The sequence below is a fragment of the Silurus meridionalis genome, chromosome 27 (genome assembly GCF_014805685.1).
Source record: "Silurus meridionalis isolate SWU-2019-XX chromosome 27, ASM1480568v1, whole genome shotgun sequence".
NCBI classification, from domain to species: Eukaryota; Metazoa; Chordata; class Actinopteri; order Siluriformes; family Siluridae; genus Silurus; species Silurus meridionalis.
In genome coordinates, this window is record NC_060910.1 from 6,164,848 (window position 1) to 6,192,127 (window position 27,280).

General features: G+C 40.0%; 1 protein-coding gene and 1 long non-coding RNA gene across 3 annotated transcripts in view; one reads left to right on the plus strand and one right to left on the minus strand.

The window, feature by feature from the left end:
• LOC124380344 overlaps nt 1-9,461 on the plus strand; it is an 18,643-nt gene extending 9,182 nt beyond the window's left edge. The window contains exons 2-3 of the long non-coding RNA XR_006924664.1: nt 275-418; nt 8,162-9,461. This is a non-coding gene — a long non-coding RNA (uncharacterized LOC124380344). The remainder of the gene's footprint in view (nt 1-274; nt 419-8,161) is intronic.
• Nucleotides 4,633-27,280, minus strand: part of fam172a (family with sequence similarity 172 member A) — a 171,901-nt gene continuing 149,253 nt past the window's right edge. For both annotated transcript variants that reach the window (XM_046841224.1, XM_046841223.1), the window contains exon 11: nt 4,633-6,153. In XM_046841224.1, the coding sequence (XP_046697180.1) occupies nt 5,870-6,153 (284 nt within the window). In that variant the 3' untranslated portion in view covers nt 4,633-5,869. The remainder of the gene's footprint in view (nt 6,154-27,280) is intronic.

Here is a 27,280-nt window from a genome sequence, read left to right on the forward strand (position 1 = left end):
TCTTTGTATTTTAGTTATGAATATGGCTAACAGTGTTTCCGAACAACATAATGATTATCTTCGGTATAATTTTGCAAATAGTTTAAAATTTTTCTTCCATTTTCTGTTCAAGTTTGCAAAATATATCATTTGTGATAAATATTCAGAAATCACTCCAGAAACTATGTAGAATGTTATTTCGGGTATAGGATGGAAACCCTGGTGTTTAATTCACTGAATGACAGGTTTGTTTAGAGGAAATCACTGATTCCCCGCAACGCCTTTCTTCACGCAGGTGGGAAGCGGCTCCTCACGCGCGCCTCTCACACCTAAAGTCACGCGCTTCGTCTGCTGCCGATTTTCATCTACGCGCTGACTCAGATGAAGAAGAAGAAGAAGAGGAAGAAGAAGAAGAAGAAGAGGCGGAGACATGGAGACTGTAAGGAAGAAAATGGAAAAAATAGAAGTCTTTCTTTTCAGAGCAGCTTTTATGAGCCTCGAGGATGAAGCTGAATCTGAGCGCATTAAGTAAATGAAGGAGGCCCGAGAACAAGCTGTAGTCTTCTTAACAATTTGATGATGGATCCTGTACACCCATCATCATCATCATCATCATAATCATTCTTGCTCGGTGGTCTGCTTATTGCATGTATTTAGAGCAGCTCGTGAGGTCTGTATCTCCATGGCCTCGCTATGGCTCCACTGGATGGCAACAACTTAATTTGGAGCTTGGTCTTTTGGGGGGCGTCTGTTAATGAGGATGCGGGGGCGAGACAATAACGCTTCTGCTGCTCAGGTGGGAGATGCACCAAAGTGGTTAGACTCCGATGAGCCCCTTAGACTTGATGAGAGACTCATCTATAATGTGTGAGTGAGAAGCAGGTTGATCCTACTCTCCCTCCTAGTCAATAAATCGTCACAGAAAACACACACACACACACACACACACACACACACACACACACACACACACACACGTATATATATATATATATATATATATATATATATATATATATATATATATATATATATATATAGTGATCGACTAGACTAGGACTTATGGCCTATCACATCATCTGTTATTCTAGCGCAACATCACAGGGCGGATAGAGAAAGCAGGGTCCTGGACGGGGTTTAGAGCTCCCTAATCTGGTTTCATTTGAAAAGGCCTCTTGTTGTTTGGAAAGGATCAGGTTTTTATCGTGTCCTCAGCCTGGGTCGCCCGCTTGGCACCCAACGTGGCAATTCCATCCTCACTGTAAAATGACAGCTTGTAATGCTCCGGTTACTCTGCGACCTGGAGTCCTTTTAGAGCTCAGACTCCTTGTGCTCGACCTTAAAGGTATATCCAGAGAACACAAGGAGCAAAAGGACTTTTACAGGCGCCACGAAACAAATGTAGAACAGCCCCGTGGTGGTGGTGTTTCTGTCTAATAATAACTAATAACTACTCTGAAAGACAAACGTGTTGTCTAGAGCCAATGAAAATAGAGCACTTTGTATGTACTTTATTTATTTATTTATTTTTAATCAGATTTTTTTATATGCCACTACCACTAATATTAGCAATAAAAAATGCCTTTAGTATTTTGGGAATAAAACTAGTTTTAGTGGAGAAAAGTACATCATTTAACTTTTAACTAATAAAAGGACACTTAAAAGCACTTAGGTTTTGTTACAATTCAAGAAAAAGTAAATACTAGGTAAGATACTAGGTTTCTTTTCTTTATTTTTTTTTTTGGTGAGTTTGGAAGAAAGACGGAAACTTGTTATAATTAGTAAATTAGTATCACAACTTTAATAAATTACGAGTATTTTCACTAAATTGAGGCAGAATTGTTTGCATTCAATAAACCCCATATAAACTGTATATAGTGTAAATACAGGCCTGTAGATTGGATAAATGTTTTATGTTGCATAAATGACAGATTTCTCAGTGCCTCAAAGATCTGCGATTCATGCAACCAGTCCGATTCCTGACATTAATCGTTGACCCTCACTATAATTCTGGGTGTAATGTAGACTCATATTGTTGAATATCTCAGTCCGTTCATCAACGTCAAACTAAACGAGTAAACTGATTTTTTTTTTTTACGATGCATCCTCACAGGTATTTATTTATTCGTGAGCGATTCGTAGAGCAGATAATGAGAAAAAAAACACACCCCACCACACACACACACACACACACACACACACACACACACACACACACACACACACACACACACCCCTCTGCTATAGGCTATTGCAGTCTAGTCTGGTCTATATTTCATCTGAGAACACCTCGAAGGCTATAATGTTAATAATGGTCTCACAGAACAATCCCCCCACCCCGCCCTGAAATTGTAATCTCCCATCATATCTTCACATTACCTAGACGGGAAGAAGTTTTCTTTGCGCTCCAAAATCTCTCCCCAAATGTATTTGATTTCAGTGCCAGGCTTTTACTATGAGCTCTTTACGAGCTGCGCTATCAGGCAGGAGGTAATTGAAAGGGCGGCATGGTCCATAGTAGCGCAGCCTAAAAGCTACCATTAAAGCGACATAAAACGACTCTGTGCCAGCAGCTGCTCTGTCCAATACTGGCATCACCCACAACACACACACACACACACACACACACACACACACACACACACACACACACACACACACACACACACACACACACCTATAAGACCACTCTCTTTAAAGAAGAGCTTGTGCTATATGTCATTACTAATAACCAGAGATCATAAAGAGTGTGTGAGAGGTACAGACAGACAGGCAAAGAGACAGACAGACAGACAGACAGACAGACAGACAGCTAGATAGATAGATAGATAGATAGATAGATAGATAGATAGATAGATAGATAGATAGATAGATAGATAGATAGAAAGTCCTTCACTAGGTCTTCTGAACAAAGTGCTTCTCTCTATAAGTGGAATAAAAGTAAAAGAGTGGCGCAGTGAATGAGAGAAAAGAAGCGGGTGTGTGAGTTTGAGATTTTCTTTTATTTCAGTCACAATAAAACATTGATTGTTGCAGTTTGTTGACCCGTGAAATGTAAGGGTTAGAATCCCTTCAGAAGTGAGCATATAATTATGCAAATAGAGATCGGAGAGACCTGCTGAAGTGCTCAGGAGGACACTGAGCGCAGATACATTCCAGCTCCAGCCAGAAGCTTGGCAACTTTGGGGGGAAACAGGGAACAAGTTCGTGGGGAAAAGAGCAGGACATTTCTAGCGGGTATTTAGTGCGCAATGACGCACTCTTTAAAGTTGTGTTTATCCACTGCTCGGATAGAGGCTTCGGTTTGGGTTTAGTTAGGCCCAGAAATGTCTTTCTCCTGACCAAACAAAATTCCTGCCTAATTGAGACATTTTACTGAGTACTTTCACTTGGTTTCATCTTTACGCATCGTTTAAACAAACCAAATAAAACGCTATTAATGAAGCTGGTGGTTGGAGATGTTACAATGAACTTTCGTAAGCTTTAATCGATGTACACCAGAAGAATTTATGATCAGTGCACGATTTTAAACATAAATAAATACGTTTCAGTGATGGAAAGTTTGCCTGACTGTCTCAGGACCCCACTACATGCTGGTGTTGAGTGTTTGGGTGCAGAAGTGGTCTGCATGTTATTGGAGGAAACTTGTTGATTTGAGGCTTCATCTGATACGCAGCAGCCTTTTGACTGACACTTCTTTTGCTTAACATTGGCCTCATTGTGGAGACGCGGCTCCTCTTTCGCGATCGAGTTGCGCAGCGGCCGTTAACGAGAGATGAGCAGCTCAGCTACAGACGCTCACACTCGGCTTCTTTGGGAAACCCGGCGAGCCACCGGAGCTCCGAGCTTTTATCGAGCTCTGCAGATCTTTATCCCCCCCTTCCCCCCGAAGAGCTGAACTCTAACCCGGCTAGTACTCGGGCTGAAAGTAAAGCCTTCACGATAAGAATAAAAGCTGCGCCGGTTGCGTCTTGAGGGGTTCAGTCTATACGGTTGTGTCCAAAGTCACATACAGCCATTAGAATGAGCATAAACCTTCCCCAGATTACCCATGTCCCCAGTACTGTACTGTACTGTTCTCTCTGTACACTCAGAACACACTGTTACCATGAGGGAAGTGTCAAGGTTACATTTCTAAAAGTCGTATGAAATATTTTTCTCTTTTAATTCTGTAGGTTTTTAAATGACTAAAGGGAAAAAAAAAATCTGGAACTCATTGAGTCAAACCACAAAACAAAATCACACTGTATTGGTTAAAAGCATTTATTTTTTTTTTTTGCAAAAAGCGATTTGTTGCGAATAGATTTAAAAAATGAGAGAAAAAAAAGCAGGTAAAATGAGACCCCAGACTTTATGATAAAAGATAAAAAAAAAATGCAGAAAAAATGTTTATAAATTACACTTGCAATATTTTTGGAACACAACTTGAATTCATTAAAAAATGAACTTAAAAAAAAAAAAAAATTAAAAGTAACTCACAAAAAACTTGTTTCGATTAACAGTAAAAGAACGACTAAAATTCATGACTTAGATATAAAACATCTATTTTGATTTTGGTTTAAGGTTGCGCTTCTCACCGATAATCATTTCATGACTTAAATGTAGTAGGAAAGAAAAAGGAAAAAGAAACAAATAATGTCCAAACTCTGTTTGTGATGTCCAACATATTTTTTTTTCAATTTAGTGCCGCATTACACAATCATTTGTAATTTGATTTTAGCTAAATAATGTCTACAAAACCCTAAAAGCAGTTCAGTTTTAAAACTTTAATCAATTAAGTGTATTTCTCATTACGTCCCCACATCGCTGTAATTTAGCTGAAAAGTTGGTAAAATCGGTCACATTTGTTCGAACATGCAAATTGTGCTTACAAATATTCATTCTTAAAATAAAAAATAAAAACGTGGCAAAGTGTTATTAAAAGCTTTGTGACGTGCTGTCACTGCTGAGCGACAGCTTAAGCCTTGACTAATACCACATTGTTCCGTTTGTCTTTTGTTTACGCTAAGAAACTGACATTGTGTGTTTTAGCGAAAGCGGTGGATGTCAGTGTGATGTGAAATTGTGAGACTTACCAGGCGTGTATGGGGGGAAAAGAAAAGGAACGTCACATTTCAAAGGCGAACATTAATAAAAACTGATTTTGTGATTTGGAAATTATTACCCCCCCCTTTGCTTGGGTAACTTGGGAATTGGGTAAAGGTCAGACATCGCTAAACTTCCAAAATGTCAAAAAAAAAAATGTGGCGAAAAATAATTCTTGACATGTGCCTTAAAGTTCATTTGGATGAAAGCCTTCTATATGTTTTATCGTTACTATGTGGGGATGAACGTAAGAACCAGCAAATTATTACCTGCTATTTAGGATTCGCTTCTTTCAGATGCAGGTGGTGTGGAAAAGACCTGTGTCTAATGTGTGCTTTTAAAAGCAAATATCTACGTTGTGCAAGTACCTTTAGTGCTAATGCCCATGAGCCGAGAATGCAAGGCAGAGAAACGTCTTAGGCATCAAGTACCATTAGCAATGCAAAACTGGGTGGAACTGAATGGAAAGGAGTTCAGGGGAGCCGACTGACCTGTGGGTTATACCTTTAAGTGTGTTGTGTGTGCATTAGGTGAGTTTAGAGGAATGTCAGGACTATTAGAAGCACTGTGCCATGCCACCTGACAACAGAATATATTGCTTTGATAGTTGCGTAATGCAAAACCCTATTGTGATGATGTATACACGCTGACCCTGAACTCTAAGGCATATAGAAGGAAGTGCCTACAGCAGGACGACCCTTTGCAAGCATTAAAAGTAAGGGTAAAAAAGCAACAAAAAAAAAAGGATTCAATAGAGAGCAGCCTGGCCAGGAAGGTCTGAAGCTTTCAGACATTCCAGTGTTTTCTATAAATCCTCGTGTTCGGTGCACTTTTGTGTAGTCACTGTGGTAGAGCAATCATCCTCTTCCTCCTTCTGCTCCTCCTTCAGCTCCACACTCTCTTCTTCATTTTGCTCTTCCTTCCGATTCTCATTCGGCTCCTCGTTCGGCTCTTCCTTCAGCTCCTCATCCAGCTGCTCCACTTTGCTGTCATCCCTGTCCACCTCCATTTGTGTCTGGAGATGTTCGTTGAAGAACCTGAAGATAGACTTGAAGCTATTCCATGAGGTCAGCTCATGCTTTTCAGTGCCTGTAAACACATGTACATAGAGATTACATTGAACAATGCAATGATTATGCAATTATAGATTTTATATATATAATTTTTTTATAAACAATGATACATTATATATATATATATATATATATATATATATAAATAAACAGTACTCTCCAGACCAACTTGTGATATAGTCACCCAAAGCTAATTACCTGAAAAACAGCCACATGTTTGTATGTTTAAAAAAGTTCAGGGTTTTTGTTACATGCATTGGTGGAACAAAAATGCTCACATTAGACCCACTGTTACCTAAAATGTCCCACCTGTGGCATCATTTTATGCTTTTATGTTTTTATTTAGTGTCCTGGCTGCAATTATCAAGCATTAGCTCTGAAAGCAGATTACACTGAATACATTTGTATCCTTGGTATTTCTTTTTGTTTCGATTATTCTTCTGTAAATTATGTTTACACTCGGTGGATCTGATTTTGTAACTACAACTTCAAAGGAGTTTAGCTATTTGAAAAAGTTACAAATGCTGACTATTTAACCACCCTCCATTAGATTTTCACAACAACAACAACAAAAAGATCTCTACAAAACCTTGGAATTTGCACAAAAAACTTTTTAACCAGCATTCTATTAATATACGAGGGCACAAGTATATTTGTTTAAAATATAACCAGTGACTCACATTATTCAGCTAAGTAGAATGAGTTACTGGTAGTACTAAAATGTAAAAAAAAAACACACATGGTGTGAGAGAAAAGCTTCACAAGCATTTTCTCTTCAAGCTATTTAGATAAATCTCCGTTATTCTGGGAAATGTAAGACATTACTATTATTATTATTATTTTACACATACCAAAAATTCAGTTTAATGTACAGGTCAAGCTTCTTTATAGGCATGTCAATTAAACAATCAAACTCTGCTACAGAACACTCATATCTGAACTGCATATCGTTATACATGATTTCATGTTGGTTTTTCGAGATTTATCAGATGTTGGCTCCAACTACTGGACGTACTACACAAGAGTCTGTGCTGTATCATGTTCTATATATCCCCTTTCTGGCTTTTCCACTTATTAAGATGTATGCGCAATGGTGAACAATAGAAGCAGTGACCACCAGCGGAGGAGGATTGAGTGATCTCTCCAGTGACTGAGGCACAGCTATCAACTCATCCACGGAAAGGCTCAGTTTCTGCCTTTAGCGGCAGGTTAAAGAATTCCCATGTTCAGGTCACTGGGCTCTGGAGGAGTGACATGTATACCTCAAGTCCTTAAGGTACCTCTTCATTGTGAGAACTACTATGAAGGACAAGAAGATAGGCATTAAGGAGTTTTCTATTAAATCTGTAAAGTCAGGGTGTTTTATAATTGCAGCGGATTGTGATGTATTTTAATCAGTCTTCTTCACTTCATATTGTAGAGTTCACTTCATCCGATGGCAGGAATTTCACACACTGCAGCAGCAGCAGCTTTCTCTTCAAGAATTCTCTGCGTGTTGTACCAAGGACAGGCTAGATATATCTTTCTTGTCCAAGTGTTATTCTTTCCTCTGCATTACAACAGCATTACCTGCCCGGAGGGATACAATTAAAAAGCACCTCTAAGGCCCATGCCAAAAGCGTTCTCAAATGGCCACGATACTGACCTCCATGTTTATTAGATTGACCTTTGTCTGACCAGTATTGATGAAGATAGCTGTGGCAGGATGGGAAAGGTATGTGTGTGTGTGCGCGTGTGGGTATCGTTTTTTTTTTGTGTGTTTTGTTTTTTTCTCTAGCTTGGCGAGTGATCAGTGCCTCAGGTCAAGTTTACGAAACTGGCAATCAGCGAGTCAATAACTCCTGCCCAAACAATCTCTTTACCTGTGTAGGTCTTGGCACAGCACACCACTGGAGAAGAAGACATCGCCTCCACTGCTCTTACTAATAATTTATACCCAATTTAAAGCACACAGCCTCCAATTGTTCTACCTTCCTCTCCAACCAGCTCTTACTTCTCTTTATCTCACCTTCTCTCCCATTCAGGAGTTATCAATGGCGAGGGCTTGCTTTCTGTTACCTTGAACCAGCGATGAACTCGTGAGCAGTGAAAGCCTCTCACACTAATCCTGGCTATGGGGTCAGTAACAGTGTGTCTCCAAGCAGATATGCAAATCATCCAGGTCCCTTCAGCGACCCTGTGGGTGCTCCGCCCCTCTCCGGTGACATCACCTGGTATTCTGTCTTAAGAGCATGCTTCACTAATAGGCTTTTATTACACTACCGTGCTATCTCTAAATTGCCAAGTTGGATCAAATGTAAGTAGTGTATGTGTGGATTACACTTCCTCATTTAGCCACTGAAAAGGAGAGGGACAAAGACAACCAGGTGCATTCACGAGACAAATTAAATTAATACTACACTATTAAAAGATGCAGACATGGATTATCATGTGTCTATGGAAAGACTTTGTCTCGGTAAAAGAAAGATGACCATCTCGCTGTAATTGTTCAGGAAAAAAAATGTTTCTCAATAGGATCTTTTGCATAAGCTGTCAGCTCTTGGAGGATATAAATGATAAATTTCATGCTCATAAGTATAAATCAAAATGTAAAAAATTAATAGGAAGTAACTGAGAGAAGGATTATAAGGATTTAAATCAGTAATGCTCGTCTACCATATCAGTAATCCAGGAAAATGATGTCAAAACATTTTATTTGATTAGACTTAGGCTATTCTGTGTTTATTTAATAAAGTAAGCTACACTTACACCGGAGATTAATGTTCAGAAAATGAAGGACTTGAGTGTTACATTAAACGCAATTTTTTTCTTTCGTTTGCTGAACGATTGTTTTAACATCAGCCAACAGAATATGGGATCCACGGCACTGCGTAATTTAAGGAAAGAATCTTTATTACTTGTGTTGAAGAGTAGCCAGGATCAAAAGATGCCAATGTGTAAAGAAATCTAAAAGATCTCACAATGACAACACACGGAAATCATGTGTATATCTGTAATTACGAGTCTAATGACACGACCAGAAATGACCAAAAAACAATTGACTATCTTGACTCAAGGTAAACTATCAGCTAAAAGTAATATCATTCCGAGCCAGACAGAAAAATGCAATGTTGAGTGCAATTAGTTTCCATCTGTAATTTGGCATTTAAACGTGTCTCTTTATTGATTAAACACAACTTTCAATTAATTTTTAAAACTGTTCTAATTAGGGAGCATTTCGATATACCATAATTACACCGCTGTTGCAGAATAACGGTATTTTTGATCATTATGTAAGCACAACATAATAAAAAAACAGCATAATAAACATGAAGAAAGATTGAATTGTGTCCTGTATGTTCCATTATGTCTTGCTTCTTTTAACACTACGGCGAATGTACAGAAATCTTGAACCATAAACGCTTGTTTGCCATAAAGATGTGCTATCAAAGGCAAAAACAGTCTGGACGTTATTCCATAGGGAGGCGAACTGGACTGAGCAGCTCCAGGGACACAATCCATAAAGAGACATGAGAAGGAAGACACCACATCATAGTTACTGTCAATGTCCCTGTTGAATAGTGTTCGAATTGAATTTCCAACAGCAGCGCTCTATGATGCCTTGGCGCTTTGGCGTGCTCACCATCGCATGCCTTGGACAAGAAAAGGGGGATCTGAGAGCAGTCTCAAGGACTAATGAGGTGAGAACAGGTGCTAATGTTATCATGCGTCGTGCTAACATGCAACTTGGCATCGAAGAACATTACATGATGAATCATAAGACGACAAATCAAATCCACACTTTTTTTTTCCCCATTAAAAAAACGAACCCTCCTATGCCGCTTCTCTCTTCATTGCCACTGCCAGAAGCACTTATTACAATTATTACTGTTGTGACAAAAGCCTGCTTTGTTTGTATTCTATGCAATTAAATTAATGTATGAAAAAACATACACAGTCGCAGATACAAAGCGGAAAATCCATCACAAGCATCTACAGCATAAATACAACACTTGTCCGTGAGAGGAAGGATGCGTGATGATGCCCCCTCCCTCCCCCTTCTACCCCAAACCTCTTTTCATTACACAATCATAAATTAGAAAGATGAATGAGCTTCAAGCAGTTTACAGGGACAGCATGTTACACTTCCCATCACAATGTGGAGTTTCTAACAGACCAGCTACGTGCATATGCGAGGTTATAAAAATGTGTCCCAAATTTTTATGATGTTCCAGTAACGGATGTCCCTGAAGCTTCAAAAGTGTGTGTTCCTGATGTTCCAGCAATATGTGTTACAGTTTCCAGCAATGTGTATCACTGAGTGTCCCTAATGTCTCGGTTCCAAAGGTTTTTGTCCATGGCTGTCAGTCAACTTCAGTTTTTGTTATATTGATATAATTATACTGTATTCCTTTCAGTATAACTAAGCAGTTTTTGATCTCTAATAAATAAATAGCCTTCACACACACACACACACACACACACACACACACACACACACACACACACACACACACACAAAACCAATTTCACCACTAAATATCAATTAAATAAATGATAATCCTGATTGAAGACAAAGTATTAGCTCACTATGATAAATCATCGAAAGCCCTCTTACAAGTATGACTCCGAGCCAGACTAAAAAACCAAAACCAAAAAACAAAACAAAACAAATGTGCTGACTGTAATTAGCCTCCATCTGTAGCATGCCATTCAAACCTGTCTCTTAATTGATTAAACACGACTGGCATATTTCATTTAATTTTCAAAACTGTTGGCTCTCATTAGGGGGCATTTTGATATGCCATAATTACACTGCTGTTGCGAATTAATGGTATCTCTGATTTTAATAATTATGGAAACAGCTAAACAGTACAAATCGAGCTCTAGAAATGTTCATTCGTACTCACATTAACTTAAATGAAGAAAAAAAAGCTATGAAATGCGAAGAGGGTCGGGACTTAACGAAACAAGGAGCTCAGCAATTCCAGTTACACGGTCCAAAAGGGAAATAAGGACAAAGACAACAGCATAGTTGCTGTCAGTGTTCTTGTTAGTGTCCGAATTGAATTTCCAACAGCAGCGCCCTGTGATGCCGTGGCAGTTCGAAGTTTTCTCCGTTACATGCATTGGACATGTGAATCTGAGAGCATTTGTCCGGAGAACTAATGAGGTGAGAACAGGTGCTAATGTTATCACACATCGGACTAACAAGCAACTTGGCAATGAATAATATAAAGCTACAAATTCTAAGATGATTAATCAAATATATTCGTTCTGTTAACACCCTCCAACCCCCTTCCCCCACATACACAATAAAATAAAACACACACATACACAAAGTCCTTCCCCTATGCTGCTTCTCACTTCATTGCCAATGCAAGGAGCACTTATTACAATTATTACTGTTGTGACAAAAGCCTGCTTTGTTTATATTCAGTTCAATTAAATCAATGTATGAAAAAACATACAGGCAGTTACAGACACAAAGCAGGAAATCCATATACACGTGCACCTACAACACAAATGCAACGCTTGTCCATGAGAGGAAGGATGTGTGCTGACGCCCTCCCCCCTTTAATTACTTTAATTATTGTTGTTCTTGAAGCAAACAGAGGAAGAAATCATTACACCGCCATAGATGATGAAAGATGAATGAGTTCCAGGCATTTTTACAGAAAGGAAAAGTTAGCGCTGCATACTGTGGAGTTTGTAACTGTAATTGGGTATAATCCAGCATCATGCGTCCCTGGGGTGCCGGCATTGCATGTCCCTGAGATTCAAGCAGTTGGTCCCTAATGTAGCAGCAGTGTGTGCTTGAGAATCAAACAGCGTGACCTTGAGGTTCCAGCTGTAAGTGTACCTGAGGGTCTAACAATGTGACCCTGAAGTTTTATGACATTCCAGAAACAGTCCAGAACAGTGTCATTCAAAGGTTTTATTTAGGGTGTGTCCCTCAGAGTCCAGCTCAATTTCTTTCTAAGAGTCCAGCAGTATGAGACCCCAGTCTTCAAACTGTGTGTGTCCCATCCTGACGTGACCATCAGCAGGACCTTGACTGCAGTCTGTCTTGAGATACAAGCACTGCGTGACCCTGACATTCATGCAGCATGTCCCTGAGGTTCAAGCAATCTGCCCTGAAATTCGTGCAGTGTGTGTCCCTGAGTTTCCAGTAGTATCTGTTCCTACAGTGTGTCTCTGAGATTCCAACAGTGTGCGTGTCCTTGAGCTTTCAGCAGTGTATCTCCCTGAGACTGGGCCATTATATTACAGTAGTTTGTGCCTATGAGGTTTTAACAGTGTGTCCCCTTTAGGTTAGTCTGTGTATCCCTGAGGCTTGGGCATTGTATTCTTGATTTGTCCCTTCAATGACAATTGCAGTTTGTTTTTTTTGTAAGCAGCTAGACTTGACTGTAAGTACAATACAATCTATAATACATCCAGAAAGTGACAGATATTTTGTCCAAAAAATCACTCCAGGTGAAATCACAAGGTCTGCCTTTGCACCTCTCAGATTACCTTATTAGTGCCAATGCCTTTATTTTCAAGCTGGTAAAGGAATATGAAGCTGGTGTACCTTAGAGTCTGAATAAGAATGGAAAAGAAAGACCAAACCACAGCTATACACATCAGCATTAACTTTTACAAATACTTTTAAATATATATTAGTGTCTAAATGCTCTGTACCAATTCCATCTTTTGCAGCACCTCAATTACATACCAGCCACATGAACACACAGAATGGAGAGAAAAAAAAGAAAGAAGAGAACCGCATCCCTGACAATTCTGCAGAATTACAGAACATTTCAAGGCTAATTTGAGCACTAATTTGTTGGCAAGTCAAACAGCCTCAGCCCACGTTAGCACCATTACGTTAGCCTTGTTCAAATGACTGCATATCTTGTAGATAAGCAGCAAGAAAAGCAAATGAAAGTGACGGGGAGGCCCAGAGAGCAAACAGCTACTAAGCTCCTGTGGCTAATCATCATTGTGCTAGCATATTTATGAAATATATGAGGCAGACCCAATGCTGGAACTAGCTTTTCCAGGGAGTGACTGATGTTTAGGCAGCTAGTCCAATGAGATTCAGGTGACACACAAGGCACAGAGATTGCTTTAGTGCATAGACACACACACACACACACACACACACACACACACACACAAAACAGCAACCTGGCATCAATTAAAAAGCCCAGCTGCTTGTCTAGCGCTAGAAGCTCTTTATAATAAAACTGTTGCTCCCTGAAGCTATCAGGTAAACAGCAAAGGATGAATCTTTGAATGAGGTGATGAAAAAAATCAAGTCATTACAAACGAACTAAGGCTTAGAATCAGTCTCTGTGTACAATGCGATTCAGAAACAGGCCCGATAGCGAGCTAATTCACACGAGCTTAGCCCTGCATAATAGAATGTGTCAAGAACAAGCAATGACATGTAGCAGATCAACTGCAAAACAAATTGCACGTGCATAGATTAAACACGTCAGACTTTTCTTTGAATGAGTTGTCACCGCACACAAAAGCATCAAAGCCACCACAAACTTCTACAAAAAAAATGGATTTTTTTCGATGTTACTGTAAGTGTTTACTTACCAATCAATCATATTTATCACTTGTTTATATTGTGCTTATCATGCATTGTGTTTATAGAGCTGTTGCAGCACAGGCTATACATACTACTCTTTGAATGTCATGGCAACAATTCTCTGGGCATACAGTGTTAGATAATGAGCAGTATTGCGTACATTGAAGGTTATAGAAGGAAACAGGCACTGTCTGGCTTCTTCAGATAAGCCTACAGATAAACAAATTCACGAGCACAAAAACCTCAACGAATACACACCACATACACTTCCTTCTCTCGCCGTTTTGGCTATCAGCCCTTTTAGCATGCAACTGACCTCTAACGCACGACGTGTTAAATCTGAACGGATGTCAGATAAGGTTAGAGCTGAAATCTCGGCAAGTCGGTCCAGAAACGTTCTAATAGTGAATAAACGCGTTGCGCTTCAAAAGCACCGCGTCGATGTCGAGGCATTTTCTGCAAATTCTTTACAGCTTGGCTACTCTAGTAATTCCATGCGCCTCATAAAATCAGAGACCTTGGTAAGTGAGACAGAATGTTGGAGTGCAGAGTGAAAAGACAAATCCATAGCTGGTCAATACATAAATAAGAGCAGAAGGCTGAGTGTGTTTACATTAGGAGTAGCAGGAGTCAAGAACAGAAGCGAACTCTCCAGACTGAATCATGGCACATGTGTCATCCATATTGATGGTGTGTAAACTCGAGCGAAAAAGTATCAACCTTGAGTGGAGACAAAAAATGGTCACGATGATAAACCTATTCGCAAGCTCCGCGCATGTTTGAGATATCACAGAGTCAAGGGTGGTGATGGGTATGTCAGATCGCATAGAAAATTCCATACAATGTTATTCGTATACTGTCTTTTCTTTTTTTTTTTTGTACCACACAAAGAAAACCTCTATAGAGTTTTATATTTAGATCCCAAACGAGTACGCCAATGCTGACAGCTCTCCTCCCGGAGAACAACTGTGGAAAAACTTGAGAGGAACCAGACTTAAAAGGCAAGCCACCCTCTTCTGCATGACACTTGACAGTGGGATTATAAATCAATACCCTTCCAAGCTTTAAAGCCAAAGTCAAAACAGAACTAAGTGTGCTGGAAGGATGTTCAGTGTGAGCATCATAGTCTTTATGATTACAGCAGAGGTTCTTAGGTATAAATCTACAGTATCCAGGTGACATTAGGGAGAGTCTGTTTCTGCAAAGCCCGATCTATAGGGTGTAAAGATTATACAATAAACGGAATCCTAGTCTGTCGATAACTTTTATACAGCCATTGAAATTTTACAACCAAACACACAAAGTGAACATGCTGAAAAGCCTTTGACAGAAAAATACAAATTTATACCAGATTACAAATAAATGGGCAATATCTGTTTAAATACCATTTTTAAAAAGTTGAAGGTGGATATCCAAACAACCCCCGATAAATCACGGTTCGAAATTTGTGGCTTGGAAAATTTGCGGGTTCTCATTTGGAACCTAACAGCGAGTTGCGGATTATCGTAAAATTCGCGGGAATCCGCAGCGAGACCGAATGTTCAGGAACGTTGGGAAAAACATTTTAAACTATGTTTTCACTATCAAATTTCATATTTAAAAAAACAAAAACAAACAAATTGTATTAAAGTGACAATGTATAGAAGAATTCACTAAGGGACCATAAAGTCTGCGGGGGAAATTCGCATGGCGGTCTTAGAACGAAACCCCTCGAGTTCCGGGGAACCCTGTATTTTAAATCTTTCCCTCCACCGATCTGGGCTTTATTTACATTTACAGCATTAGGCAGACACCCTTATCCAGAGCAACTTACAACTGAGCAGTTGAGGGTTAAAAGCCTTGGTCAAGGGCCCAGCAGTGGCAACTTAGTGGTGCTGGGATTTGAACTTGTGACCATCCGATCCAGAGTCCAATGGCACCTGAAGGAATCTCAGACTGTACGGAAGATTTCAATCTACACAGTGCATTCTGTTTGAATCTTTTTCACGTATCTGTACTTTACTGAAGTATTTCCATTTGGAGAGACTTTAACTTTAACTTCACTACATTTCAAAGTCTAATATTTTATTTATTTTTTTATTTTATTCAACTACATTTTGCAAAATCAGTCTGTCTTTATTTTATTTATGAGTGGATAAAAACTTAACTTGTCAAAGACTCAGAAAGTCACCAATCAGGTCGAGCGTGCGCTCTGTTTTGAACTTGTTTTGATTGGCGCTTGGTGATATCTACTTAGCATGAACCTACAGTTCAGCATCAGTTCAACAGCAAGCAGAACATATTGAGAGGAATAGATGATGGAAGAAACTACTAAATTTAACTCGCCACATCACCCTTGGCCTTATTTACTTGATTTTTTTGAAGTAGTTGAAAAGGTTTTGGGCTCATGATTATTTGAATAGATATCAATCAGAGTTTGACTCATTAATATCATTTTATTAATATAACAGTGTAACATTAGTGTCTTTTTACATAAACTGAGTTGATTGAGGAAGAGTCTTGTGACAAAAATATCATATTTTACCCAGTGTATACTACTTTTAGAATACAGAAGTGAGGGTGTGGCCAGGAGGCGGGCTCAACAGGCATATAACACGATAATTCTTACCTGTGTTTCATCATAGACAATTTCACTTATCAGTGAACAGCTGTTAACACAACAAAACTATTAAAGGGACATTTGGTGTGACCAAGATGATAATGAATCCCCTTTTGAGTCTGGTTCCTCATGAGTCTTTCCTCACCACTGTTGCTTCTTCAGGGATAAACTTATAACAAATTTATGAAGCTTTAATTTATGAAATGTATGAAAATGTATATTCTCAATCTATTTATTTCTATAAAGCTGCTCTGGTACAATGTCCATTGTAAAAAGTGCTATAAAAATAAAACTAAATTGAATTGAACTCATGTGTGGCTTGTTTGTCTTTTAGGAAATGCTATAAAGCAGAGCGAGAGAGCGGAGCTGAACTCTGTGTTAATGTTTATGCACGTGTCTGCGAGTAAGAAAAACTGAAAAGCCCTCATTGAAATGTTTTCAAAAAAGAAGCATGAAAAAAAAATCGCCTGTCTCATGAGTCCTCCTTCCCTCCCACACACACCAGGGTTCTACAAGGGTCCATGATTACGAATTTGGTGCTTTTTTTTTAAAAAAAGGCATATAAAATCGTATTTTCTGATTCTGCAAACCTTCTAATTAAGAACAAAATGCAAAAACAAGGAACAATTTAGTTGTCGAGCATAATGAGATGATCTGTATACTACATGCGATTGAGTGACTGGAATACAAAATGCGCTTCATTTGACAAGTGGTTCATCAGGATACGTTCTATATAAAGTATAAGCTGCATGAAGGACCCAGGTGTAAACTGTGCGTTACTGCTCCAGTAAGAATGATTCATCCAGCAAAGTAGTGAGGTCTGATCACTGACCAACGGTTACCACGGTGAATAATAATTATTCATGTGCTCCCACCCTCAAGACTGCTCACAACTAAAGAGCCCTCCATGCTCCTCAGGTGAAAATGCCCCATCCACTCCAGAGTGTGAGAGTTTCTTAATCTAGCTGTGATGCCATCTTCAATTAGGGTCATTTTAAGAGTGGCCCCAGGTATGGTGGGCGGCAGAAAAAAATGGAGTTAGTAGCAGCGGCTAATGTACAGCGCCACACTTCATACAGGCCGGTCTGACCTCGCTAGCCCCGCATTAGCACTGTTATCTTGGAGGGGAGGTGGAGAGATAGGTCTAGAGTGGGCAGCAGGGGCGGGCAGAGCATAAATAGATCACTTAGGGGAACAAAGTGTAATTAATGGGTGGATGGAGATAAGAGGGCCTTGGCTGCTATCTGGGAATGTGCTAATGGGGTTCACATACACTCAGCACGAGCAGGGAACAACCCCTTACAGAGTGTGTGCAAATGTTTGTGCCTGGGGGAAAGCCAAGGTGTGGTGGAGACCTTGCATGCATGTTGATCATTTGAGTTTTTACTGAGCACAGAATATGATCAAAATGGCTGCTGTTTTGTCGCAGAGAAGTTCGTTTTCTCGCATTTTGTGTGTGTCCTGGAATAGCACGGTTTATCTGTAAGTACTGTGTGATCGTGTACATGTGGTCATGTACACCACTGACGGGTTCGGCGAAAGAAAAGGACGTCATACAGAAATATGGAGGAGGATCGCTCGTGTTGCAAGACGTTGGTATGCCTGGTGGTTTTAGAGCTCATGAATATTAATACGTTCATGAACTCAAAACATGATTCCCTCTATAAGGAGGTTCAAACGACCATATTCAGACAATAGTATAGTTTGCAATAAGGTGAATAGAAAACCAAATCAAATGGAAAGTGTTAAAGTAAAGCAAAGTCAATGTACTGCAATGGCCGTCTCAGTGTCAGTATTTAAATTCTACTGAAAACCTGTGTGGTTTTTTTTTTATAGTGGGGTTTTTTGTTGGTTATTCAACCATCACATCAAACCATGAATGATGTTATTACATTTGGCTCTGTAGCTGGACTTCAAATGAACGGGACATTGTTGTTTACTCATCTAAGAGGCCAGAGGAAGTGCTGCAGTCGGTTGAAGGTCAGGCGGCGGTGAGGGTGAGGACACTAACTGACAGGAACTTCCGGACACTGTCCTTTCTGCTTGGCCCCTGCGTCAGGGGCCCGGCCAGGAGCCAGCCAGGGGGTCTCTATGACCACTGGGAGGTTGTTTAAGTTGGATTTCCCCTGTTTGTTTCAGTACAGACAGCGGAAGGAGGACACTGGGGCTAAGCTATGGGATTCCCCGAGCACACATATTCTAAGAAACGCCAGGCAAGGCCGACGTGTGCACAGATAAGGTTTTGTTATAATAGAAGGGTTTTAAATCATACTGACTCACATAGTCTCTGACTGACCCTAATACTCACAAAGTAACATGATAGAAAGAAACTTGAACTTTAACATTAAAAAAAAAATCTCTAAATCTTAATGGGAAATGAACACAAGCAAACTTTTATGTACTCAATGTTATTTTGCTTCTGACCCGTGTTTGACCTCGAAAAAGTCCAGCTGTGCTATGATAGCAGTGTAGAGTAAGGATGAGACTGCAATTTGTCAGGAGGTGGAATGAAAGAAAGAGGCAACGAAAGGGAAGAAAAGGTTTCTTCAAAGGAGGAGAGGGAGCCTGGGAAAGAAAGTCCTCTGCAGTTCAAGACTTCACATTGGCCTTGGATTGTCTGGAGAGTGCTGATGACAGGAGAGATGGCAGGTGAGAGAAAGACTCTCAAAAGAAAGAACTGGGAAAAAAAAGGAAAAATGGCTCAAAATGACAAGGTGAGAGATAACTAGCTGCCCAAAAGCTGGTTGAGAATTTATTTCAGTGTGTGTGTGTTTTTGTCTTGACACTCAAAACCTTAGCTGTTATTGCCACACCTTCACAGAACCATGTCCAGGTTTTGTGTCATTTACAATCCGTAGTGTATGTTACAGGTTGTGGCATAAAACAAACAAATATGATTTTACATATGACATTTTCAAATCTTGAGTATGTTTCTTCAAAACTTGGGTATGTTCTTGCATACACTGCACTCTCCAAGCTTCAAATTCCCTCTTTATTGAAGGCACTAATTGTGAATTCACTCTGTTATTCCAAAATCACTTACATTTTCCACAAATGTCTTCCTCTGTGTTTACTTTTAGGTCGTCCTCCATTTGGTACTTTGTAAATTAAATAAAAAAATAATAATTCTCTGCATTAAAAGGTTTTGGCAACCTAAGAAAAATGATTTTCTGGTAAAGATTTAGCTTTTTTTCACAGATCTGTTGCTGGGTCCTGTTTTGTTCAATGTCCATGCCGATTTGAACTCTGACCCTTGTTCACAATTACTCATTTCCTGATTGAATTCCCACAAAAAATGCGTATGTGTAAAAAGGATGAGAAAAAAAAAAAAAAGACACTGGAGAACAAATCTAAACAGGAGCTCTAACTAAGCCAGGTGGTCAGTTCACTGATGGTAATTTTATCAAACGTAATTAGCAAGGGCTGAAAGTTCAGTGCAAACAGCTCATTCAAACATTAGCTCAGCAAACAAACACCAAATACTGGCATCTAAAAAGAGATTTCGAGTGTAAAGATAAAAAAAAGAAAGAAACGACTGTAGGAAGAGTTAACCTCGTGATAGGCTGCCTCACCCCCAGAGTTATGCATTTTTCATGCCATGTGAGTCAGAGACAGAATAATTATCACTCACTCTCCCTGCAGATGAGAGTGAAGATGAACTGAAATGTAGGTTTACCTCAGACGTAACACAAAAGTGAACCTGAGTGAAGCTAATTTAGTGCACTAGCTAAAGTCTTGAGTCTTTAGTTCCACAACTATACTGACCTCAAAAAAAAAATTCTAATCTGCCCTTGCTGCGAGGGCAAAAACACACACCAATCCTGATTTGATTCCGTAGACCTGTACCTGACAAGGTCAGCTGACACCTGACCCATGCGCCAGCCTAAATACATACGCACACCCGTGTAGGACACACGAATGTTACAACTCACCGTGACCCTGTAAGCCGGGCACGATTAATCAAAATTAAATCGGCAATCTGAAGCTCGGCGGGACCAAGATCACGAGGATACGGTGTGTATGTGACGGTTCTGCGTGTATGTGTGTGAGAGAGAGAGAGAGAGGGGTGAGGGTCAGGAGACTCTCTCAATCCTGCGCTATTGACTGTAGAGGTGAGAGCCGGCGAGGGGAGCAGCAAATAGAATAAAATGATCGATATGTTTTCACCTGTCAGGAGGGAGAGAGCGCTTAAAGGGGAGCAAACTTTCACCCCACAGCAGATCATATTGATCAAAGGATGTAAAACCAAGCCAAAGGCTGCATGACTACCGACCTACAAGAAGAATCTGTTGGAGATAACATTGTGAGAATACATCAGAATGGGTGTAAAGAAACCTCTGATAGTGGCTGAATAAGTGTTTATTTTACACGCCATACCAGAAACACCTCGGCGTTTATTTTAAATAATAAACTTGATAAATGAAAGATTTATACTTGAGGCACTTGACTTAAAATTGACCCCATACACCATCAACCATAGTTCTAGTGCACAAGCGCACTACTACTCTAAGAACTACCTCATTGTCAGTCTAAACAACGTATACAAAATCAGTGTACATCATAATACTTATTCATTAGAAACCCCAAAACACTGTGGTATGATGAATGTTTTCCCAAAATATGATTTCAAAGTGTCTCTTAATGCCAATACTTTATATGTGTTAATAAACAGCGCATAATGCTTCATTATTAACACATTAGATGCTGTGGAATGTACAGGAAGCATGTTATTTCCTGTTACAAGTTAGGCTATGCACAGTTTTTTCCTCTCCATTAAAACTTATAATCAATACTTCTTCCATAAATATTAATGCAAATAAATCTGCCACATTAGTTAGTATATAGCTTGTATATAGTTAGTAGCTATAGAAACAGCTATAGAACAAACTCATCAATATCATTTAGATTAGAGCTGAATCGTTTAGATTAGACCTGCTCAGGTTTGAAACTTCAACACTGCTATAGTATTGCATGTTTTAATATCTGATTACATTTTGCTGTGCTTACATGGAAATATTTTAAGAAAGCACTGTAGTCGAAATATCCTATCGAGTCAGTTAAGACGAGCAGGTTCACTGGTTCCGGTTTTAATATGCAGAAAGAGCTTGTTTTGCCATTGTGTCTGAGAGTTCTGCTGCGCTGTGTGGTCCACCTTTTAATTTTTAGTGAAGTAATGATCCATTACTCATTAACACAACGTCAACTTGCATTGGAGCCATCTGAAGGAGAAGGGGAAAAAAAAACACTATTACGAGTTATCACCAAGTATAATGAGAGAGCGAGAGAGCATGAGAGATGGTGCTTATAGTGTGGGTGGAGAAAGATACTCCCAGTCATAAATCATGAACAGAACCAAGGGAGAATTTTTGCGCCGATAAATTATGTCGGAGAGTTCAAACATCTTTTTATCTGCGCCGAGCTGCTAAGTGATACGATTTCATGTATTATGGGTGCCGGTGCTTCCTTTCTCCATGAAAACCCATTGCAATTCAGCAAGTGGACTCACTTTCATCTGAAACGCCCAACATAACATCCCATGCTTCTATTTGAGGCTTAAATGCCTCGTTAATCCCTCCCTCTCCACGGCATCACCCACGGCTATCAATCCTTGTCCAAAATGGTCAATCCTCTAGAGTTTTATTACTAACCATCGTTGGTTATTGGGCTGCTGGCGCAATTTAAATCCTTGTTTCATTACACATCTTTACAGTGTTGACCCTCAGAGCCTCGGGAACTCCAAACCAGGTCCGTTTGAAGTTCTAAAATGTTATGACAGTTCCTTATACCGGTTTATAGACAGTATATTTGATCAAGTGGGTGTGCATGCTGAGGCATTTGAAACTTTTCCCCCCGAAAGCATTTCTGTACCTTGACAGAGGGTTACACCGTTGCGAGGTCGGAAAACACCAGATTATAACCATGAAAAAAAGCCACACACACTCAATGATTGTTTGACTTTGGGTAGAAAACGATATGTTTTGTTGTTTGGAAAAGGACATGACATATTTTGCTTTAACTCAACAGCTTTGCCAATGTGTCCCTGACCACAGCCACAAGACTAATTGCTTGTCGTAGCTTTCATGTCACTGATTAATGGGAACTGTTCACATGTCTTTCCTAAGAGAGTTAAGCAAAACTACCAAAAGTCAACAGGGCTGTATTTTCTCTACTTCTCCAGATTCCACGTATCGTCCTTTTCTAGAAAGAAAAAAACTCAATGCAATTTTTAAAAAATATATTAAACGTTGTTTAATTGAAACGTGTTATAATTCCTCCAGAACGCTGTCCTGAAGTGTCCTCAAAGGTGACCTACCTGATCAAAATTCCTCCAGCTACGCTTCAGTATACAACCTTTCCTTTTCCCTCCTATATCCGCTGTGATAAGGCTACTTATCCAACCATCCTTTCTTTCTTTTACCTTATGCATTAATTCTGAGTGCGCTCTTCCCACAAACCGTCGGAGCTTGAACATATTTCTTCTGCTGTCTCAGAGGAGAAAAGTGATCTTGCACTTCTATCAGCCATGTCTTGTGTATTTTTTATCTGATGTGAACGCTTTGCTTCTCCCCTGAGCTGGAACAAGCACAGCCAGATGACGGAGAGAGTGCTACAGAAGGTCTCTCTTTGCCTTTTTTTAATCCCCTGCTCTCGTTCGACTCTCTTAGCCTCCGACTAAAACTGCACTTCTGCACCAAACATGCACAAAAACTATGCATGATTTGCACTTTTGCAATTGTAGCCGAGCAAAAAAGAAAATTCTGACCAGATCGTCGCAAAATATTTTAATGGTTTTCAGTAAAAAAAAAAAATAAAATAGGTACAAACTCAAAAAACTCATTAAATAAAAACCTACAAGCAAAGATTTTTGAATTCACACTCGTGACCTAGTTCAATGAGTTCACTCTGAAAGACAAATAATAATTCTTTGTTTGCTTTCATGAGCTTATATGACAATCACTGCTGTTTCAAAAGACTACAATTAGTTGGCAAAGCCTATTGTGATAAAATATGAACAAAATATAATAAAGAAAGTGCTCAGCAGTTTTGAGCAGTTCAACTATTGTCTTGTTTTATTATCACTACCACCAAATGGCATTACAATGAAGGGTATGTGATATGACTGAAACGAGGGGAACACTAAACCAGGTGAGCTCGAGATGATCTTTTGCACTTATCGGTTTGATTTATATACAGCACTTTACCCTTCCTATCATAACTAAGAGAGAGATGGAGACACCTAATAGCAGAGAGGAGAAGTGTAAAAGCTAAATAAAAGTTTATAAATGTTCGCTCGTAATAGCAAAGTATTGATTTCTTCTGTCTTCTTTATGGAGGTCTAGATTGGGCTTGATGGTGGGGAGGGGGAATTTTGAGATAAAATGGGAGGATGATGCTTTTATAGGAAAGTGCATTACAGCGTTGTGTGTTTGTGCATGTACGTGTGTGTGTGTGCTTTGAGTTTGGATGTGAGGAAAGCCTTACAAATTAAAAGTCACTCTTACTCAGAGTGAAAAAGGATGTCTCCATCGAGCTGATCAGAATAAAGAAGAATTCAATTAAGAAAGCCGGCGAGTGATGGGAGGCGAAATGCAAAATAAATACCAGTTTTTTTTCGCCTCTCAGGCAAGGATGAACAACGATAAGTCAAATGCAGGAGGTGGTAACCTCTCTGATAGCTAATTGTGGCTACTTCCTGTGTCATGTTGGTTTTTGTATAAGAGAGTTCCTGCATTTTTGTGTCATGTAGACAAAAGAACAGCCTGAAATGTGTGAGCACCCTAATCATATTTACATGTGTGTGTTCATTAATGTGTACCAGCATGTGGTTCTACCCGTGCAAATATGAAATGATGTATGCACGCCAGCCATTATGTGTCTGCCTGAGACAGGGGATGACTTGGAAGTTCTAGGCATTGATGCTGGAACTCTAGCTCCCGTGTGTCCTCGGGCCACGGGTGGACAGGTGTTCAGCACATGCACCTGTGCACCTGTGCACTAACACACACGAGCTGTCAAAAGTGGCCCAGCCCAAGCTGACCCGAGTGCGGCCTGAGCACACCTGTGCCATTCAAACATGACCCATTGTCATAAAGCCCGACAGCTGACATGACACATGACATGACAAGGTCTGTCAGTACAGGTCGAGGAGCTCTCGAACGGACATTTTCGCACTCGGGGCCCACTAGGGACAAATTCATAAGAATGTCTTGGTTTTGTTCAAGTTGAACTGGCAGCTAAAAATAATAATCACAAAGTAGGAGAGATGCTTGAGAGGGGTCTTGAGTGGCTTTGCACTGAGCTGCATGGACAGCAGATTTGCTCCACATGCTAGCGTGAGCAATTATCAAAGCCAATCATGGCCACACATGGGAACCTGGAAGCTTTCCTAACCACAGTGCAAAAAAGGAAAGAAGGAGGCCAGACATGCATATAATACATATTTGATATATCTAAAAAAATCTATAAAAAAAACAAAACAAAAAACACATTAGAGTGATGTATCATGTATAAATGACCGTGATTTCGATGTAGCATGTTGTCAAATTGTGCCAGTATTTAATAGCTCATAAGTGAAAACTCAGGTTGACCTGCTGTCTCTGTGTTCTGGGTCCGACCCATCCTGGTCTTCCCAACTGGCCTGCCCACTCTACTGTGCTGCCCTCGACCCCATGAACGCTGGCAGAGACCAGTCGGTTGGGGCTAAAAAAAGGCCCCGGTGAGAGGAACAGACACAGAGTCTGCATTACCCAACTAATCCCATTAAATCAATGGCTCTGCCAAGAGACAGGGTCAGCCAGAGTGCCACGTCACTCACCCACACCTTTGGCACTGGCCGGGACCTGCAAAGGAAAAGGGGGGGTGAGGGTGGAGATGACTGACCTGAGCCCAGGTTGGATTGGAGGAGAATGCGGGCCACCTGCCGAGTGCTGGGTCTGATGAGCAGCGAGGGCATTGCGAACTGGGACGCACTGCAGAAGGATTTTACTATATGAGGGTGTTGGTTAAATGTGTTTACAGCAGATTGCATCATAGCTAGGGTCAACCACAGGGTGAGGCACTACAGGATTGGCCATGTGTCACTCAGTATACTACAGCACAGTAAAAGTGACACACTTACTCACCTCCACTCTGACATCAAATTGACACCAGCATCCACACACGCTGCTTAACTTTGAATTTGACCCCAATCTTAAGTAGCTTCGTCCATTAAAATGATGTAACGGCAGACGCAAAGTCAGCGCCAGTTACAAGTCGTCACTGCAGAGTCAAAGCTCTTACTCACATTTGTCCATCCTTACAGGTGCGACTTCGGGACGCGATACAGGCCAAGCCACAAATAAAATCCCTCGTATAGGAAATTAGTCAAGCCTAAGTAATTACATTAGTCATGCAGGTAACATATACCTCACTTCCAGGCTTCTTTTATCTCATGTCCTTAACCACTACTTAAATAGAGACCATGGTTAAAGTGGCTTGCATTAGACCACTTTGCATTTAATACGTGTCAAGAGGGATTAATTAGTGCGTAGGAAAGGATTTTGCGGATAATCCGATCTCGAATGTGTAGGTGGTAATATTTCTTGCAAAGACCTGGGTAAAGAACAGAGGAGAAAGAAAAAATGGACAGGTTCAGCCTGTTACTTGTTCCTGACCCCATTTACACATTTGAAGATTTTGATTATCAAACAAAGGAATGAAATTAATAACTTGATAAATATTGGATATCTAGGAATAAAAAAAAAAAAAAAAAAACAAAGATAGAAATCCAGGAAAAAACTTACAAAACAATCAATTGATTGCATCATCTATGTCCTTTTTTTTACCTTGCACTTCGAAAGTATCCTAAAAGAAAAGAGTGAAGGCAAGCGCACAGCGATCTATTGGCTGGCGTGCCTCAGAGCCAGATGGTCTGTGTCTTAAAGCTTGGATGCCTCGCCAGTTTCAGAGTTTCTTCTAATTCTCTGTATTACACTACTGCACGGAATGAATTTATTACTTAACAAGAGTAATCTCGACAAATCGCAGAATGTAGGAAATGTTCGAATAACGCCGGTGTTTGAAAAGCCCTCGAAATGTAGGCTGGAAAAAAATAAATAAAAATGAGACACTAAGGAAGCTATGAGTGACAAAGCAGAAACACCAGAACACCAAAAGTATTCAATGAATCAGATTCTCATCATGTCTCCAGGAACTCATTACCAGAAGAATCAATACACGACATTCATTTACATCAACCTGTTTACACACTGGACACATTCCTCCACTGCTGGATATCTGAGCTCACAATGAGAGACGAGTGAATTCAATCACGCAGAAAAGACACACAATTAAATGCACAGGTAAATACAAACAGACACACACACACACACACACACACACACACACACACACACACACACACACACACACACACACACACATTTATGCTTGTCTTACTATCCTTGTGAGACCTTTCCCTGACATAATTATTAATGCATCTAATGAAAGCACTTAAAACACAAAAATCTAAACACAACATTATGATTCAACAAAATAATTATTTTAGTTCCTTTTAGATTTTAAACTAAAAACTATTTTTTTCCCATCATAGAGACCTAAATGTTCCCACATTTGGCAGTTCCTATCCTTGTGGAGTCGTTTGGCCCCGAACGCATACACACACTCCGAATTGCGTAAAATGCAGAAACGTGTAATGACCCTGTGTAATAAGAATTTAGTGTTAAATAAACGATATAAGGAGTGATGTGAGCGTAATCCACTTTCAGAGGAGTGCATACATGCCAGAGAGCCTGGTGCTTTGGCAGGGCAGATGAAGATATCAAAGTGGGGAAGAAAGAGAGAGCAGACTGTGCATGCTGAGGAGGCATAGGAGAAAGACAGAGAGAGGGAGGGAGGGAGGCAGGGAGAGAGAACGAGTGTGTAATAGAAGAAGTGAGTGATTAAGCAAAAAGAGACAGAGAAAAAAAGAGAGCAGAG